Source organism: Dreissena polymorpha, chromosome 6 (genome assembly GCF_020536995.1).
Source record: "Dreissena polymorpha isolate Duluth1 chromosome 6, UMN_Dpol_1.0, whole genome shotgun sequence".
In the NCBI taxonomy this organism is placed as follows: domain Eukaryota; kingdom Metazoa; phylum Mollusca; class Bivalvia; order Myida; family Dreissenidae; genus Dreissena; species Dreissena polymorpha.
In genome coordinates this window covers 72,715,352-72,734,043 of record NC_068360.1, presented here as the reverse complement: position 1 = coordinate 72,734,043, position 18,692 = coordinate 72,715,352, and the positions used below count along the sequence as shown (strand labels likewise).

The following is an 18,692-nucleotide window of genomic DNA, read 5'->3' as shown; positions in this document are numbered from 1 at the left end:
GTAAACGCACCTATGCTAAAAATCCATTAAATCGGAAATTGTTTTTCCTGATAAGCCTGTGCATACTGCACAGGCTAATGGGACGACACTTACTGCACATTCATTGAGTCAGAGCCATTCTCACAGAGTGAGGTTCTTATTATCAAATTATTAAGTATGAAAGTTTTCTCCAATTCTGTTAAGCCATCTTATTTTCACATAAAGACTGTTGCAAAAATATTTTCAAACAAGTATCCAGCTTATAAGTTTTTCAAGATAATATGCTTCAAACCTTTTAAGTTTTGCTGGTATAATAAGAACTGGGTTTGTGAAATACAGTGCCCCCTACTGTGCTTTGAAGCCACACAGCAGCTATAGCCCAATTGAAAACATCATTACCAAGTTATTGTCCATTGATATCTGCAGGTCATGTACGGTGACTCAAATATAAACAAGGGACAAAATTGTCACAAAACCAGGTTTTCATTGTGAAAAAAAAATCTGATAAAGGGAGAAAACTCAAACTGAACTTTTGAAATGACCAAAAAAATTAACCCCCTTTGTAATTTTTTTTTTTTTTTTTAATCTATTTTTAGTCGTGGCGACCTTGACATTGGAGATATTGACGTGATTCTTTCGTGGGACACACCGTCCCATGATGGTGAACAAATGTGCCAAATGATTTTAAAATCTCACAATGAATGACATAGTTATGGCCAGGACAAGCTCATTTATGGCCATTTTTGACCTTTGAACTCAAAGTGTGACCTTGACCTTGGAGATATCGACGTAATTATTTCGCGCGACACACCGTCCAATGATGGTGAACAAATGTGCCAAATGATTTTAAAATCTGACGATGAACGACATAGTTATGGCTCGGACAAGCTCATTTATGGCCATTTTTGACTTTTGAACTCAAAGTGTGACCTTGACCTTGGAGATATCGACGTAATTATTTCGCGCGACACACCGTCCAATGATGGTGAACAAATGTGCCAAATGATTTTAAAATCTGACAATGAACGACATAGTTATGGCCCGGACAAGCTTATTCCGCCAGCCCGCCAGCCCGCCAGCCAGCCAGCCCGCCAGCCAGCCAGCCCGCCCGCATTCGCCAATCTAATAACCAGTTTTTTCCTTTGGAAAACCTGGTTAAAAACCTGGTTAAAAAGCTCAATATTTAAAAGCACTGCGTAAAAAAACACACCGAAAAACAGAATGCCGGACAGACTGACGGACAGACAGTGGGACTGCAATATGCCACCATATCGGCGGCATAAAAACCGGTTGCATCCATTTGTTTCTGCAGACTGAAATATCACTTTCTTTTAGTTCTTGCATTGATTTCTGCTAGTCATACAGGTTCATAATCAATACCTATATTCAACACGTCACCTCCAAGCTAACCAGAGATATACTATGGAATGCAATACAAATGACATTTCCCATGGGAATGCAAAAGCAGTGATATTCCCCAAGATACAAGAGGACATTGCCATGGCAATTTGTCTCGAAGACATTGCTTTAGTACAATGAACATGCACATTGTAGTAATTAACAGAACAACTGTGTTTTATAATGAGCTGACAATCTGTAGGGTTCATTTCAGTGGACAATATAAGCTAATGGATGCATGTTGCAGTTAATTTATAACATATTCCTGGACAAACTTCCTTAAGTGTTTTTTTTTTTTTTCATTACTGAATGGGTTTATGCCCTTTGGATTGGGGAAATATTGTGCAGTTTTGACTAAAATAAGGAAATAGGTGTTGTTTCTTGGTAAAAAATGCTTTTTAATTGAGAATACAAGTGTTTTTAATATAACTATATAAATGGATTCAACTTTTAGAACTGAATAGGGACATGAACTAAATGTTGCATTTTAATTTTTAATTTTTTTTTTGGAAACCGTCAATTAAGAATTTTAGCCAGTGATTGGGGAAAAATACGTCATTTTTCAAATTGGCCATGGGGCTGAATTACGGCCCCAAATAAGACCAAAATGAACCACAGTGACTGTGCTTGCAAAAACAACAAGAGTTCTTGGTTTGCTTTCCAGATATATGCCAAACTCACTACTTTGGAAAACTCATCTAATGCCTTGCTACAAAGCTGATCCATTTTATCCACTGATGACAAATACACGAGTATTAGTTGAAAATGTATGAAAACTGGAACATTTTGTTGGGGGTCCAGGGAGCCGTCAGGGCCCCAAGTAGGGTCAGTGCAAAGCCCTGGTAGGGGGCATGGTGGACTTTGCCCCCCTAAATCCGATAAATTTAGCCGAAAAGAAACCATTTTAAGTAAGGTAAAAAGAATTCTCATGCTACTTCAAAGACCATCTCCTTATTTTCTCAATTATATTTATAAGAATGTATTAATTTAAAAACAATGGCATTTCAATCAATATATTTTTTGCTTAGCTTGTTTTCATAACATCTTACACTAAATCCAGTTTTGTCCGCATGTTCTCTTTAATCAGCATACAGTAAAATAACTGTTTCAATAATGACTCAACTAAAAGACAGTAACAATACAGATACCGCGTGTTTGATTTCAAATAAAGATAGTGGAAATGTCAATTTGAAATTATTCGCAATATAATTTTGTTACAAAGAACAACGACATGAAACCTTTAATCGAAATCAATAGATCGAACTCAATTTTCACTACGATACAAAGTTTTTATCCAAAGATCAATACCCGCACGCTTTTCATGCATATGGCATGACATTGTACATTGCTGCAGAAAATTTGCACGTTTTTTGTCAGTACAAAAGGTTCAACATGAAATACACGAGGACAGTTTATTTAAAGCTAGAATTTGTATACGTGGCATTCACATAAAAACTTGGAAGTGCGTTTCGGATAACACATAGATTTCAGATTGAATTATAAAGGTCAAAGGTGTCTCACGTGAGAATCAAATACCATGAAACAATTGTTCAGTACTGTTACGATTGGTTGATTATAAAAAGATATGAGGAATTTCTATTTATAGCTTAATGGTAATTCCAGTTCTGGCACTGTGGTATTGAAGCAAACTTCCCACAGTCTGACATCTGTAAACTATACAAACCTCAGATCTAGTTTATGAGAATTCATTGCGGGCAGTCTTTATTGAGTTACTTGAATTGGCACCTTCTATCTGCAGGGTGCCTACCCCATACCTTCCCCCCTATAATTTCCTCAACAGGTTTACACGATTGGGAAAAAGGGCATCTTCAGCGATCCAAAAACCGGAATTGCGGTTTAACCCAGAAAAAAATCACCCATGGCCATGCAAATGCATTCATAAACAAATGGTAGACATACTACATGATTTTTAAAGAATTTTAAATGTGCCAGCTTTGTTTGTATGGAGAAAGAAGTGATTTTTCAGCAATTTAGGCAATTCTGGACTAAATTAATTATGAACACAGGGATGCAATGTTGAAAACATTGCTGGGAATGATCCCAAACCTCTTACCTTATCAAAACTCTTCACATTTCAATAGGTCCATCGACATTGATATCTTAGTTAAATTCAGTTAAAAACTGTTGGTAAAGCAATCTTTGTAATCACAAGGATAAGATGTAAGTGGATAAGTGATCACATGCCGTATATATGTGTGCAATCACATACACTGCACTTATCAAACAAACCAACAATCATTTACTGTATTACAGACAACCACACTCAAATGATCCCAGTAATTTTATTATCACTTGATTTTATCAGTACTTAAACAAATGTAAATCACACATTCAGCTAAAGATTTGGACACCTTTCTTCACTGGGGGCAAATAGATGTTCAATGTCACATTTCCTTCCTGAAAGTGGATGTCAAATCCTTAAGTAAACCTCTCTCTAGATTTTAAACTCGATATTACGTATTATATCCTGTTACAGTAGGTATGGGGCTTGCAAACCTATCTTTTTTATAAAAAAAGGACTAACATTTCGAAAGAAATATTCCCAAAGAAATTCCATTAAAGTGATAATCCACAGGGAATGCATTAAAAGTAATATTCAAATAGAAATTCAATGAAAGATATATTCACAAGGGAATTAATGAAATATATATTCGCAAGGGATTCAATGAAAAATATATTCACAATGGAATTCAATGACAGATAAATTTACAAGGGAATTAAATGAAATATATTTCACAAGGGAATCAATTAAAGATATATTTACAAGAGATTCAATGAGAGATATATTCTCAAAGAATTTTATTGAAAGATATATTCCCCATATATATTCACAAAGAAGTTCAATAAAAGATATATTCAAAAGGGAATTCAATGAAAGATATATTCACAAGGGAAATCAATGAAAGATATATTCACAAGGGAATTCAATGAAATATATGTTTACATGGGAATTCAATGAAAGATATATTCACAAGGGAATCAGTTAAATATATATTCACAATGGAATTCAATGAAAGATATATTCACGTGGGAATTCAATTAAAGATATATTCACAAAAGAATTCAATTAAAAATATATTCCACAGGGAATTCAATGAAAGATATATTCCACAGGTAATTCAATGAAATATATATTCCATAGACAATTCAATGAAAGATATATTCTAGAGTGATTGCAATAAAATTGATGTTCCCCACAGGATTGCAATGACAGTGATATTCTATAGGAACTGTAAAGGTTGTATAATTGTCCTGGGAAAATAGATGAAAGAAGGAGACATCTCGCCCCAAGCTTACCGTCAAAGCTTCCTTGTGAAGTTGCGAAACTGAGCAGAGAGTCGTACGTCTCTTGAGAGGGTCTGAACACAAACACACCAGAGTTGAAGCAGTCGGGCCAGCCAGCGTCTGGGGCTGCAGAGAGCTCCTCTCTGTCGAATAGCTCGTCTACGTTTTGTAATACCTGACAAATATGTATAAAGTATATATGTTTTGTATACTATCAAAATATGTATAAATTTTTAGGCCTTTTTTACAACTTTATCTACATTTCCATTAACTGGACCTATTCCCATATTTATCTGGTTAAAATCCCAATTCCAACAAGAATATCAGTGAAACTGATGGATGCTCCCCGATGATGCGCTTTGTCAATCTATGTGTTAGTAAGGCCATCCTTAAAAATATGTTTGTTTGGCATAACCCGACCCAGGTAAATTTGGGTGGGTAGGTAGGTAGGGATTTTTTTTTTTTGTATTTTTTTTTCTGACATTGAACTCCGACATATACCAAACAGAAAGGTAATTATCAAATAAAGCTCTAAGTCTTCTGCCTCATGAAAGGAAATTGGTAAAGATTTTTCTGCACCGTCCGTATAACCGCACGTGTATTTGTAAGTCTATTTTTTCTTTAAAGAACATCGAAAATATAATATAATCGACGGAAAATACTTAATCCGAAAACGACAATCCGAAAAATTGTACGCATTTTGCACATGAAATAAAATGTGCATATCGTTTGAAAGAAAATGAAAACAAGTAACCTAGCAAATACGTAACTAATATACTATTTGGTTGACATATTACCCTACAATAGCATAGTTTGTGAGTAAAAAACAACAAATTAATTGTAACATTTTAATTTCAATCAAGAACAGAAAGGTGTAACATCTTCGACATATAACTAATGATTTAATTATCATCCTTTAATTCAGATCGATAGTCTGTAGAAAATTGTAAAGTGATCAGCTTAAAAATAATTTATTGAGTGTTAGTACTGTAACGCTTCTTTTCATTTGCTTATTTGTATACGACTTTTCCATCGGCCGTTATGTTGTAGGCAGACGACAATATCAACTGTGTATGCCATTATCTGCACATGAATGACCCAATATTACCCGAAAGCGAACTCAATGTAGATTGGCCAGCTATCATATGCGCTTCAAAACGTTCATGGACAATGAGAAATATAGTTTTAAAAAATCCGGATTAAAATGGCGGATGTTTTCAATGAAATTTAACGAGATTTTAGCATATTCGCAAATTATATTTTTCTTGAGCCCAATTCGCTATATTTTCGCAAATGGCGAATGACAGCGCGAGCCCTGTAATAGTGTGCATTTATTCCAATAATAAAACTTTCGCAATGCAAACGCTGTCGTTCGCCATTTGCTAAAATATTGAGAATTTGGCTCAAGAAAAATCTAAATTGCAAAAAGTATAATTTCGTTGAAAACATCCGCTATTTTAATCCGGACAAGTTTTCTATATTTGTCTCTTTGATTAAATGAAAGTGTTCGCAATTCGAACAGTAAACGAAACCCGGTCTGTACCCGATTAGACATCGCTTGACCTTACTGTTAATGAAGTGCACATGGTAGCTGGCTAATCAGCATTGAGCTCGCTTACACATGACATGATGTTGTCGAATGAAACGTGAGAACGGGTGGAGCTATCGGATAATATTACACCTCAGAAATATTGGTACTTCTATATCTATATGACCAGTTTCAGTCTGTAAAATGCCATAGAGGAACCTAATAGTATATGGACCGGTCACTATTTTTGGTATATGGACTGTTCGGGGTTACACACCACTAAATTTGCACTGTTTTACTGTAAAATGACGCCTACGGCTTCGGTCCATATACGGTTTGTGGCTAGTCACTATAATGCCATAGGGACCTCAGTGGAGTTTACTATTTCTTAAATATTGGGTCATTCATTCGCAGATGTTGTATAATTTACATTTAATATCGCCGTCTGCCTTCAAAATAGCGGCCGGTCGCAAAGTCGTATAAAGAGATAAGCAAATGAAACAAAAACATGACAATACCCGTCAATACATATTTCTAAGCTGACCACTTTTTAACTTTCTACCGAATATTTACCGATCTGAATTAAAGAGTGATAATTAAATAATTAGTTATATGGCTATAATATTACACATCTCTGCCGATTGCAGAATTAAATTGAACGGTGATAATTAATTAATTTGATTTTTACTCCCAAACTATCCTGAACAACAGCAACGTATTTAATTTAATTAAAGGGATCCGAGAAAAACAGGAGCGGTTTAATTGTATTTAAAGTCTAATTAATCGCATATGCATATGTCAAATAAATAGGCGACTCAAATAAATATCGGTACGTGTTTTTTTCATTGCTATTCTAGATATCCTTGAAAGAGCATTCAATTAAATGACGCAAATAACCGGAAAGGATAAAAGCGGAAAGGAAAAATTTAGCGAAAAGAATTTTCGGAGAGCAAAAAAAATATTTTTTGGAAAGTAACCAAAAAAAAATTCAGATTTTAGTAGGTCAGTCGGGTTATGCCAAACAAAAGAATTTTTAAGGATGGCCTAACCACCTAAAACAAGAAACTGTCGGAGACGGGTGATGCTCCCCAAAGGTTTTTTTTGTCACAATATTGCACTATATATTCAGATAAAAGGAAACGTCTTGAGGGGCATAACTTTGGACAAAATAATACGATGGATGGTTTGGCAACTTAAACATTTCAAAGGGCCATAACTCTCTAAATAAATCATCTAACCAGAACCTACAAATAACAAGCACATCTCCTCAAGGTAGTTAAGCTTCCCATAAAGCTTCATTGAATTCAGTCAGTATGTGGGGAGAAATAGCCCGGACAAGAATTGCACTATATGTACAGTTTATATAAAATTTCAAAGGGCCATAACTCTGTGAAAAATCATCCGACCAGAACCCGCTGATAATATGCACATCTCCTCTTGGAAGTGAAGCTTCCCATAAAGTTTCATTGAATTCCGGTCATTAGTTGCTGAGAAATAGCCCGGACAAGAATTGCACTATATGTACAGTTAATGGAAAATTTCAAGGGCCATAACTCTGTGAAAAATCATCCAACCAGAACCGGCTGATAATAGGCACATCTCTTCTTGGTTGTGAAGCTTCCCATAAAGTTTCATTGAATTCCAGTCATTAATTGCTGAGAAATAGCCCGGACAAGAATTTCACTCTATGTACAGACTTAATGGAAAATTTCAAAGGGCCATAACTCTGTAAAAATCATCCAACCAGAACCCGCTGATAATATGCACATCTCCTCTTGGTAGTGAAGCTTCCCATAAAGTTTCATTGAAATCAGGTCATTAGTTGCTGAGAAATAGCCCGGACAAAAATTGTGCACAGACGGACACACAGACGGACAAACGAAGCGGCGAATATATGCTCCCCCCAAAATAAATTTTTGGGGAGTAAAAAATCTATTATTAGCCTCGGTGACCTTGACCTTGACCTCAAACCTTATCAAAAGGTAGAGGTCCATGCAAGGGACCTACTTGCCAAATATGTAAGAGATCGGTAAAATATTGAAGGCGCTATGATAAAAACTGTAACAAAATTGTGACCAAAAAATCTATTATTAGCCTGGATGACCTTGACCCCAGTGACCTCAAACCTCATCAAAAGGTAGAGGTCCAGGAAAGGTACCTACATGACAAATATATAAGAGTTCGGAAAAATATTGAGGGTGCTATGAGAAACTGTAACAAAATTGTGACCGAAAAATCCATTATTAGCCTTGGTGACCTTGACCTTGACACCAGTGACCTCAAACCTCATCAAAAGGTAGAGGTCCATGCAAGGTATCTACATGCCAAATATGAAAGAGATCGAACAAATATTGAAGGAGCTATGAGAAACTGTAACAAAAGTGTGACGGAAGGACGGACGTATGGAACTTCAAACTGGCAACTATATGCTCCTCGAAAATTTTCGGGGAGCATAAAAATATCCCCAATATGATTTTTTTTTTCATTTAGTGTCTAATGACTACCATACCTCAATTTTATTCAACTACATCTAAGAAAGTTTATAACTATAATTCATATAATTGTGTTCTCATAATTTGAATGATTATAAAGAGCATTATATAAATTATTTTTTCCCAAATCAGCAGACTTTTATCGCAACAAAAATCCCAGTACTTTAATTGCATTTTTCAAAAAATGGCCAGAAAGGAGCGAGCCAGCATATCCGTGTTTTGCAACACCTGCTATTATGTATAAATTGTCAGCCTTTTGTTAAACATGTTTTATATTCAGGGTTTTTTTCCTTCTTTGTGACCCGCCGAAAATCGGCCCTTTCCCCTCCGATTTTTTGTTCCCCTCAGCTGGTGAATTTTCCCCTAGATTTCATTTTCCCCTCCAAAAAAAAAAAAATTTTTTTTTTTTTTTTTTTTTAAACCTTTAAATATATATGTTAACCTGATCCAGTGTAGAAAATTGACAAATATTGCTAAATAAAATTTTCTGTTTCCTTGATTTTGTTTTAAAAACAGTAAAATATGCTGAATTGATTATTTAAGACTTTCCTTATTTTCCCCAAAAATCGACGTTTTGTGTAATTTTTTCCCCCAAATCCTGCGTTTCGCGCGATAATTTTCCCCTCAAAAAAGGCCAGGCCATTTCCCCAAAATCAGATAAAAACCCCTGATATTAACTTTTCTACCTTTGTTACACCTGCTTAATATTTATAACTTGTCCATGTTTTGTAAAACCTGCTAAAGATGTAAGACTTTTCTATTTTTTGTATCACATGATAAACAAGACTATTGCCAACCAATACAAGATGTGTTTGTGAAACACAATGTCCCCCTATATGACGTTTGACCTTGAAGGATGGCCTTGACCTTGACCCTTCACCACTCAAAAAGTGCAGCTCTTTGAGATACACACGCATTTCAAATATAAAATTGCTAGCTTCAATATTGCAGAAGTGACATTACATGAGCAATTTTGACCCATATATTTGACCTTGAAGGATGACCTTGACCTTGACCTTTCACCACTCAAAATGTGCAGCTCCATGAGATACACATGCATGCCAAATATCAAGTTGCTATCTTCAATATTGCAAAAGTATTCATAAAATAAGCGATTTGGGCCACATATATTTGACTTCTGACCTTGAAGGATGACCTTCACCTTGACCTTTCACCACTCAAAATGTGCAGCTCCATAAGATACACATGCATGCCAAATATGAAGTTGCTATCTTCAATATTGCAATAGAATTCATAAAATGAGCAATTTTGGCCACATATATTTGACCTCTGACCTTGAAGGATGACCTTGACCTTGACGTTTCACCAGGGCTCGAAATTAACACTCGCACACTCGCAAAATGCCAGTGAAAAATACTGATTAGGAGTTAAGTTTTAAGCCACTAGTATTTTTTTGCGAGTACATAAATAGTGGGAAAAAAACTAGTAATATAAATGCACTCGACGTCATGAACGCTAAACCGTAGCAGGGCTCGAAATTAACACTCGCACACTCGCAAAATGCGAGTAAAAAATACCGAATGCGAGTCAAGTTTTAAGCCACTAGTATTTTTTTGCAAGTAAATAGTGAAAAGAAATGAGTAGGTATAATGCTGCTCGACACATGATCACTAAATCTTAGGTCAATTTATAGAACGCCCAAGAACCCTTATGCGTAAGCGCGCACCTTGTATGTAGACTGGTATATACAGACACGCGGATGGTATTGGTACAAAGGAAGTGAAACAGTCGACTATTCACACATGTTCATTGAAGCGAAAAATAACTTGTCACTTTATTCCCACAGACGGAAATAACACAAAATATACATAATACAAAAGATAAAGCAAAGTTAACCGTTTAGTTAGAAAAAACAGATTTTAAATCCTTCTATGAAAACAGTGAATTAGTGGAAAAAATAACTTAAAATAAGACTAAAACTTGTTATAGATGAAGATGGTCAATCAACCTAATGTGGGCCCTTGTGGTACAAGGAACTGATATCTTTGTATGGTTGCAGAAATAAAATGTGTATACATGTTAAGTACTTTTATTTTGTTTAAATAGAACTAAACTAAAACCAAGGGTTTTTTATGTTTCCATCAAAATTTGCGAGAATGTTTTTGATTTTGCGAGTTGGTATTAAAGCTGCTCGCAATTTTTTGCAAGTAGAAAAAAAAGTTAAATTCGAGCCCTGGTTTCACCACTCAAAATGTGCAGCTTCATGAGATACACATGCATGCCAAATATGAAGTTGCTATCTTCAATATAGCAAAAGTTATTGCAAAACGTTAAAGTTGGCGCAAACCAACCAACAGACCAACCAACCAACCAACCAACAGACCAACAAACCAACAGACAGGGCAAAAACAATATGTCCCCCACTACTATAGTGGGGGACATAAAAAGTCCCTCCAGGCTCCACCATTACCAGAAATTCCACCATTGTCAGAATATTTCTTTAAATATTTGTTGCCATAGCAACCAGAATTTTTGAAGTAGGAACAAAATGAAACAACGTGCATAATGTCCATATTGCCATCTATCCATGTTTAAAGTTTCATGAAAAAATATTAAGAACTTTTAAGTTATCGCATGATCCAGAAAACCACCATTTTCAGCAGTATTTCTAGTCTATTTGTTGCCATAGCAACCAGAATTTATGACGTAGGAACAAAATAAAATGACGTGCATAATGTCCATATTGCCATCTATCCATGTTTCAAGTTTCATGAAAAAATAATAAGAACTTTTAAAGTTATCGCAGGATCCAGAAAACCACCATTTTCAGCAGTATTTCTAGTCTATTTGTTGCCATAGCAACCAGAATTTATGACGTAGGAACAAAATAAAATGACGTGCATAATGTCCATATTGCCATCTATCCATGTTTCAAGTTTCATTAAAAAATATTAAGAACTTTTAAAGTTATCGCAGGATCCAGAAAAGTGTGAGGGACAGACTGACAGACGGAGCGCAAACCATAAGTCCCCTCCGGTGAAACCGGTAGGGGACTAATTATGTGTAAATAACTTTTTGTTTAACACCTGCTTAAAACGTATAACGTGTCTACACTTTGTATCATTTGATTAATATGAAATAACTTGTCAATGTTTTGCAAAACCTTCTAAACATGTATAACTTGGCAAGTTTTTGTAACACCTTCTAAACATGTATAAATTGTTGATGATTTGTAACGCCTGTTAAGTATGTTTAATTTTTTATGTTTTTAAACACTTGTTTATTACATACACAGAACTGATCAAGCTAGAAACTAACTTGAATAAATCCAAATAAACCAACATCTTCAATTACAGGCACAATTTTTATTTGAAGTTGCAAGGACGTCATGCATATTTATTTTTCATCATTGCCAAAAAACCCCTTTAACCATTCTGTAACAAATCTTGTTTTTTTCCCACTTGTGAAGATTTTACACCAAAATTCAACGTCAATTGATCATGAAAACCAGAACCCACATGCAAAATATTCTCCAAGTAAGAGTTCTTACTAAGGTATCTGCATCTAGGAAAACGGCCTTTGTAAACTGTGTCAACCGCCAGCAGTGAAGTTTTGTGAAGGTCACATTCAGGTCAGGTCGCCCTAGCAAGGCAAGGTTCACAGGGTCATGGCTATCTAGGAGGTTGACCTCTTGCAAAACATCAAATAGCTGTGCTAGTTGGGCCCTGTGGTACACAGAAAAAATCTATGTTTTGTATGATATAAGTAACAATACAAACACAGTGCTTCCCCTGGCTCAAAAATTTCCTTAGCCAAATTCACTTTGTTTTGGCAAAATTCTTCTATTTTTGGCTATTTTTAAGTTTTAATGAAGAAAAAGTTGTAGCCAAATAGAATTTTCTTTAGCCAAATAGTTAAATTTGTAGCCATTGGCTAATTTGGCGAATGGCAGAGTAAGCCCTGAAACAGATAGAACTTGGTAAAGGCTATGTTTACTACAGTTGCATACAATTTAAAATGTTATGTCCGTAGCTGCAAAGATATCCACAAAACGATTATTTATAAGCCTGTAATCTAAAGCTGCATTGAACTGTAGCAGCATACTTATATACTTTTATATATTCCATTTATTTAGCTGTCATTTTTAGAACAACAGATTTTAAATGAGTGCTGTATAGTTTGTGCGTGCATTTCAAAGTGAACAAGAGCTGTGTTTGTGAAACACAATGCCCCCTACTGCGCTTTGAAGCAGCACGGCAGCTATTTGAGAAAAAAGACCTTTGACCTTGAAGGATGACCTTGACCTTTCACCACTCAAAATGTGCAGGTCCATGAGATACACATGCATGCCAAATATCAAGTTTATGACCAACCTTAAAGTTTTGGGACAGACAGACACATACAATGACAGACAGACAGACTGGCCAAAAACAATATTCCCCGATCATTTGATCCGTGGGCATAATAATTTCCACCATCTTTACCAGGGTGCAGGATATCATGATCATGTGACTTTGTGGGGTTCCCAATTAAACATTAATGGATGTAAACACACTAGTAGGTGATGCTTTTTTCAAATAACTTTTTAACAAAAAATTTCTTAAGAATTTCAACTTGTGCATAAAAGACAAAGTTGTATGCTGCTTATGGCAAATTAAAATACATCAAAATTACTTTATTTAAAGAGCCCAGGACTCCACATTAACTTTTGAAGCCCCTTGTCCAGTCGGACAAGTAGACGAAAATTTCACTTATCCTGAACAAAAAGCAACTTGTCCTGACCATTATATATTATTCTGCTCAGTACTTTGCAAAATAATCAAATGATACAAAATGCTCAAATCATAAAGACTTTAATCATTCAAAATACATGTTAACATAATTGTAGGCAATTTCAATACAAAAAGAACTGACTAGAATAACAAGAAAACTTGAGATTATTGATTTTTAAACATTTTACAAAGCCATAAAACCTGACAAAAACTTGAGATGACGTCACTACATTAATCGTCTTTAAGATCGGTGTATACCGGTGTCGTAAATTGCATATTTTTTACAAGGGAGATTATTCTTGTTATCTTGGCAAAGAAAAATGTTAAGGGTTGCTTCGCTTGTGAACAGTACGGTGTAGTATCACATGGAACTATGGAAATATCTCGCGCTTTGTCGTTTAAACATTAACAAAATATAATAAAAAAAGTTGTGTGGTAACACCACAGAAATAGCGGGTTTAAAGGCATTTTTTCTAAGTAATTAAATTATAACGACCACTTGTCCCGTCGGACTAGCAAATTCTTTATTTACTTGTCCGTACTAACAATTTGGTTGTCCCGGACAGTCGGACTACCGTTAATGTCAAGCCCTGAAAAAGCCTGTGTTCTTGTTCAAAAACTCCATGTGTACTGCGCAGTTATGCTTGACGCAAGAGTGAAATTTTGTCACAGATTTCAGATATATTCAAGGATTGATTGTTATACCTGAAGATATTAGCACATACTGCAAGAAAAACTGTTATGCAGTTAAGATTTTTGCCAATGTATTTCAATAACTTGAGATATTTACATAAATAAAGTTCTTAACTGTGTGTTGTAACATTCTGTCCAGCCCATGTGTAAACCCCTGAAAACCCTGTTGATTCTGCACCCTGTTTAATCTTATTTCAATTCTAAGAAGTCAGATAAGAATGTAATAATTTGCCAGTGCTTTGATTTAAGTTGGCAAGTCCTACAAAAAGCCATCTTTGAGTTTTTCCAGTGCTTTTATTAAAGCTGGCAAGTTCCAACAAAAAGCCATCATTGAGATTGTCTAGTGTTTTGATCAACGCTGGCAAGTTCCTACAAAAAGCTATCTTGGAATGTGTCTTTCAATTCAATTCAATTAAAGCTGGCAAGTCCCAACAAAAAGCCATCTTTTAGTTTTTCCAGAGCTGATTAAAGCTGGCAAGTTCCTACAAAAAAGCCATCATTGAGTTTGTTCAGTGCTTTGATTAAAGCCATCAGCATACCCCATCAGGCAGTGCCACTCATCTGTTTGCGAATTGCTTCATACTTGAAAAAAGCTTATGATAATGGGAATGTTAAGAAGAAGTCACATTTATTGCCTGGCAAATATTTGTGGCTGCATATAAAAGGAGCTTTTGGTTTCCTCAATTTGTTTTATTCACTTGAGGTGTGCTCTGGGAAACCGGCGCTAAATGCATGTGTGTAAAATGTTCTCCCATATTAGCCTACTCATTCCGCACAAGCTTACCTCGGACGACACAATTTCTGTCTAGAATAGAAGAGACTTTTTTTTATCAAAAACTTCCATAAAAGTGGACAGTGTCATCCCTGATAAGCAAGTGCCTACTGCACAGGCTAACCTGATCCCTGATTAGTAAGTGCCTACTGCACAGGCTAACCTGATCCCTGATTAGTAAGTGCCTACTGCACAGGCTAACCTGAGAGGACAGTGTCATCCCTGATAAGCAAGTGCCTACTGCACAGGCTAACCTGATCCCTGATTAGCAAGTGCCTACTGCACAGGCTAACCTGAGTGGACAGTGTCATCCCTGATTAGCAAGTGCCTACTGCACAGGCTAACCTGAGAGGACAGTGTCATCCCTGATTAGCAAGTGCCTACTGCACAGGCTAACCTGAGAGGACAGTGTCATCCCTGATTAGCAAGTGCCTACTGCACAGGCTAACCTGAGAGGACACTTCACAAACATTAAGCCCAGTTGTTCCACAATGAGGCTCAATGTATTTCCTCGTGAATATGAGTCGCGTTCTGAGAAAACTTGGCATAAACCATGTGCGTTAAGTGTCGTCCCAGATTAGCCTGTGCAGTCTGCACAGGCTTATCAGAGAGGACACTTACCACCTAAATTGTTTTTTTCTAGATGAGACTTCATTTTAACAAAAAATGTCATATAAGTGGAAAGTGTCGTCCCTGATTAGCCTGTGAGGACTGCACAGGCTAATCTGGGATGACACTTTACACACATACATTATGCCCAATTTTCTCAGAACAAGGCTCATATGTGTGGCTGCATATTACAAAAGCTTTTGGTTCCCTTGATTTCTTTTTTGTGCTCTCAGTCTTATTTGTTCTTCCAGTTTAACTTACAAAGAAGCACAATATTTTAATTAATTAATTATATACTGTGAAAGTCAGAGCATATTTAATGATGCCAAAAAGTCCAGACAAGGTATTATCATTAACTATATTATGACAAAATTTCACCTTTGACCACCTTGAGAAACAAACAGGAGTCTAACACTAGACCACTGTCGCCACACATTACTTTGGTAGTGACATTAAATAAGCCTCATTCTGGGATAATTAGGTTAAATGCAGTGCATAAAGTGTCATCCCAGATTAGCCTGTGCAGTCCACACATTGGACAAAAACAATCGCTGCATGAGTTTACTATATCACACCTGTTTCCAACAGTATTTCAGTCATATCACAGCTATAAGTTTACCATTTCACACCCCTTTCCAACAGTATTTCAGTCATATAACAGCTATTAGTTTACCATTTCACACCTGTTTTCACCAGTATTTCAGTCATATCACAGCTATAAGTTTACCATTTCACACCTGTTTTCACCAGTATTTCAGTCATATCACAGCTATAAGTTTACCATTTCACACCCCTTTCCAACAGTATTTCAGTCATATAACAGCTATTAGTTTACCATTTCACACCCGTTTCCAACAGTGTTTCAGTCAAATCACAGCTATTAATTTACCATTTCACACCCCTTTCCAACAGTATTTCAGTCATATCACAGCTATCAGTTTACCATTTCACACCTGTTTCCAACAGTAGTTCAGTGATATCATATACTTTACCATTTAACACTTGTTTCCAACAGTATTTCAGTCATATCACAGCTATTAGTTTACCATTTCACACCCATTTCCAACAGTATTTAAGTCATATCACAGCAATCAGTTTACCATTTCACACCCATTTCCAACAGTATTTAAGTCATATCACAGCAATCAGTTTACCATTTCACACCCATTTCCAAGAGTATTTCAGTCATATCACAGCAATCAGTTTACCATTTCACACCCATTTCCAACAGTATTTAAGTCATATCACAGCAATCAGTTTACCATTTCACACCCATTTCCAAGAGTATTTCAGTCATATCACAGCAATCAGTTTTCCATTTCACACCCATTTCCAACAGTATTTCAGTCATATCACAGCTATTAGTTTACCATTTCACACCCATTTCCAACAGTATTTCAGTCATATCACAGCAATCAGTTTTCCATTTCACACCCATTTCCAACAGTATTTCAGTCATATCACAGCTATTAGTTTACCATTTCACACCCATTTCCAACAGTATTTAAGTCATATCACAGCTATTAGTTTACTATTTCACACATGTTTCCAACAGTATTTCAGTCATATCACAGCTGTCAGTTTACCATTTCACACCCATTTCCAACAGTATTTAAGTCATATTACAGCTATCAGTTTACCATTTCACATCCGTTTTCAACAGTATTTCAGTGATTTCATGACTGTCAGTTTACCATTTCAAACCTGTTTCCAACAGTATTTCAGTCATGTCACAGCAATAAGTTTAACATTTCACACTTTTTCTGGGTTGGCTGCTTTAACTGTACTTAATTATTAAATGCATATACTAATTCCAGTAACTGACATCAGTCTTACTTGAACGCACTACGCACAATACATGGAGGCAATAAGTCATACATACAGACAAACAAAAAGAGGCAAAACATATGCCTCCTTTAACATAAGAAGAAGAAAGCCTGGATTACCTCATGGGGTTTGACACGCCCTCTGTGATCATGACGACCAGTCGCCGGGTGGTCTGTACCCTTCGTAGGGCCGCACCCAATACCAGACATCCTATACTGTATGTGTCATTGGTGGCTAGCGTTACAAACGCTTCTGTTTTATCTGAAAGAAAAAAAATTGTTATCATATTAAAACTGCTGGAGTTAGAAGTGTAATTAGGTTTTTTGTGTCAAATTGGGGGCTGAAATGTGGCCCCATTCCTAATATTGATTTTTTTTATTTTCCAAATGACTTCCCAAATATTGCAATTGAAGGTTTCCAAAAACAATTCTTTTTATAATTGCAGTCTTTTTATTTGTTTTAACTATCCAGATTTTGGAATTGAAACTTAAGCAAATATAATGTTAAAAATACTTGTATTCTTTATTTTATAGTTTGACAGTCAGACCTCGAGCCTCTTCACAAACATTTATGTCTATCCACTCACCCCCCCCCCCCCCCCCCTGGTTTGTCTGCTGTGTTCAAGGGCATTTAACTCAGGAATGTACATGTATGTATTGATCGCTGGGGATGCTGAGTATTGCACATCTTAAATTTTAGCTCAGTTTTTTTCACCATTTTTGGAATTGTGCTGGGTCCCTTTAGATTTGAAAATATTGCGTCTTTTAGACAAATATTTGGAAATTAATGTTGTGCATGTTATGCTTACAAATACATTAAAATTGATATTAAAAGTGATTTAAATATGTTATTTCTAACATATAACTTCTGGAGCTAGATTTGGAGATAATTTGAAATGTTTAGACTTATTAAAAAAAAATTTTTTTGGAAACCAATTGGGAATTTTTAAGTCCCATTTGGGATAAATATATACTTCTTATAACGTTGGGAATGGGTCCCCGTACCGGATCTAAATTTGAAAAACACACTACTGGTCATGACTTTTATTTAAATGGAGAAAAGGAGGAACTGCAGAAAAGAAGAGGTTGCTAGTCCCCTAAGAAGACTGCGATTGTTTTTGGGCTAATTGGGAAAAGAACATGTACCATACCAATTGGGAAATATTAGCGCGAAAATCCCTTAAATTGGGAAAATAATCATATTGGGAATAATACATGTAGGTCTTTTTAATTGCTTAGTATAAATTGCACAAACCGAATCAAATATTTGTTGCATTTTCATTTGGCTTGAAATTTTCAGTTTCAGTGCTCATTTTATTTGTTCATTTTCAGATAATTCATTTTTGGAATGGCATT

The 18,692-nt window shown here is 35.7% G+C and overlaps 1 protein-coding gene across 4 annotated transcripts in view; it reads right to left on the bottom strand.

Moving 5' to 3' along the window:
- The window catches only part of LOC127834097 (glycogenin-1-like), a 101,981-nt gene that overhangs the window by 70,777 nt on the left and 12,512 nt on the right, over positions 1-18,692 (bottom strand). For all 4 annotated transcript variants that reach the window (XR_008027808.1, XR_008027809.1, XM_052359705.1 and 1 more), the window contains exons 2-4: positions 17,457-17,598; positions 12,215-12,389; positions 4,696-4,858 (exon numbers count right to left, since the gene is read on the bottom strand). Coding sequence is in view for 2 of the 4 variants with exons in the window: in XM_052359705.1 (XP_052215665.1) it covers positions 4,696-4,858; positions 12,215-12,389; positions 17,457-17,598 (480 nt within the window). In the remaining 2 variants the exon portion in view is untranslated. The remainder of the gene's footprint in view (positions 1-4,695; positions 4,859-12,214; positions 12,390-17,456; positions 17,599-18,692) is intronic.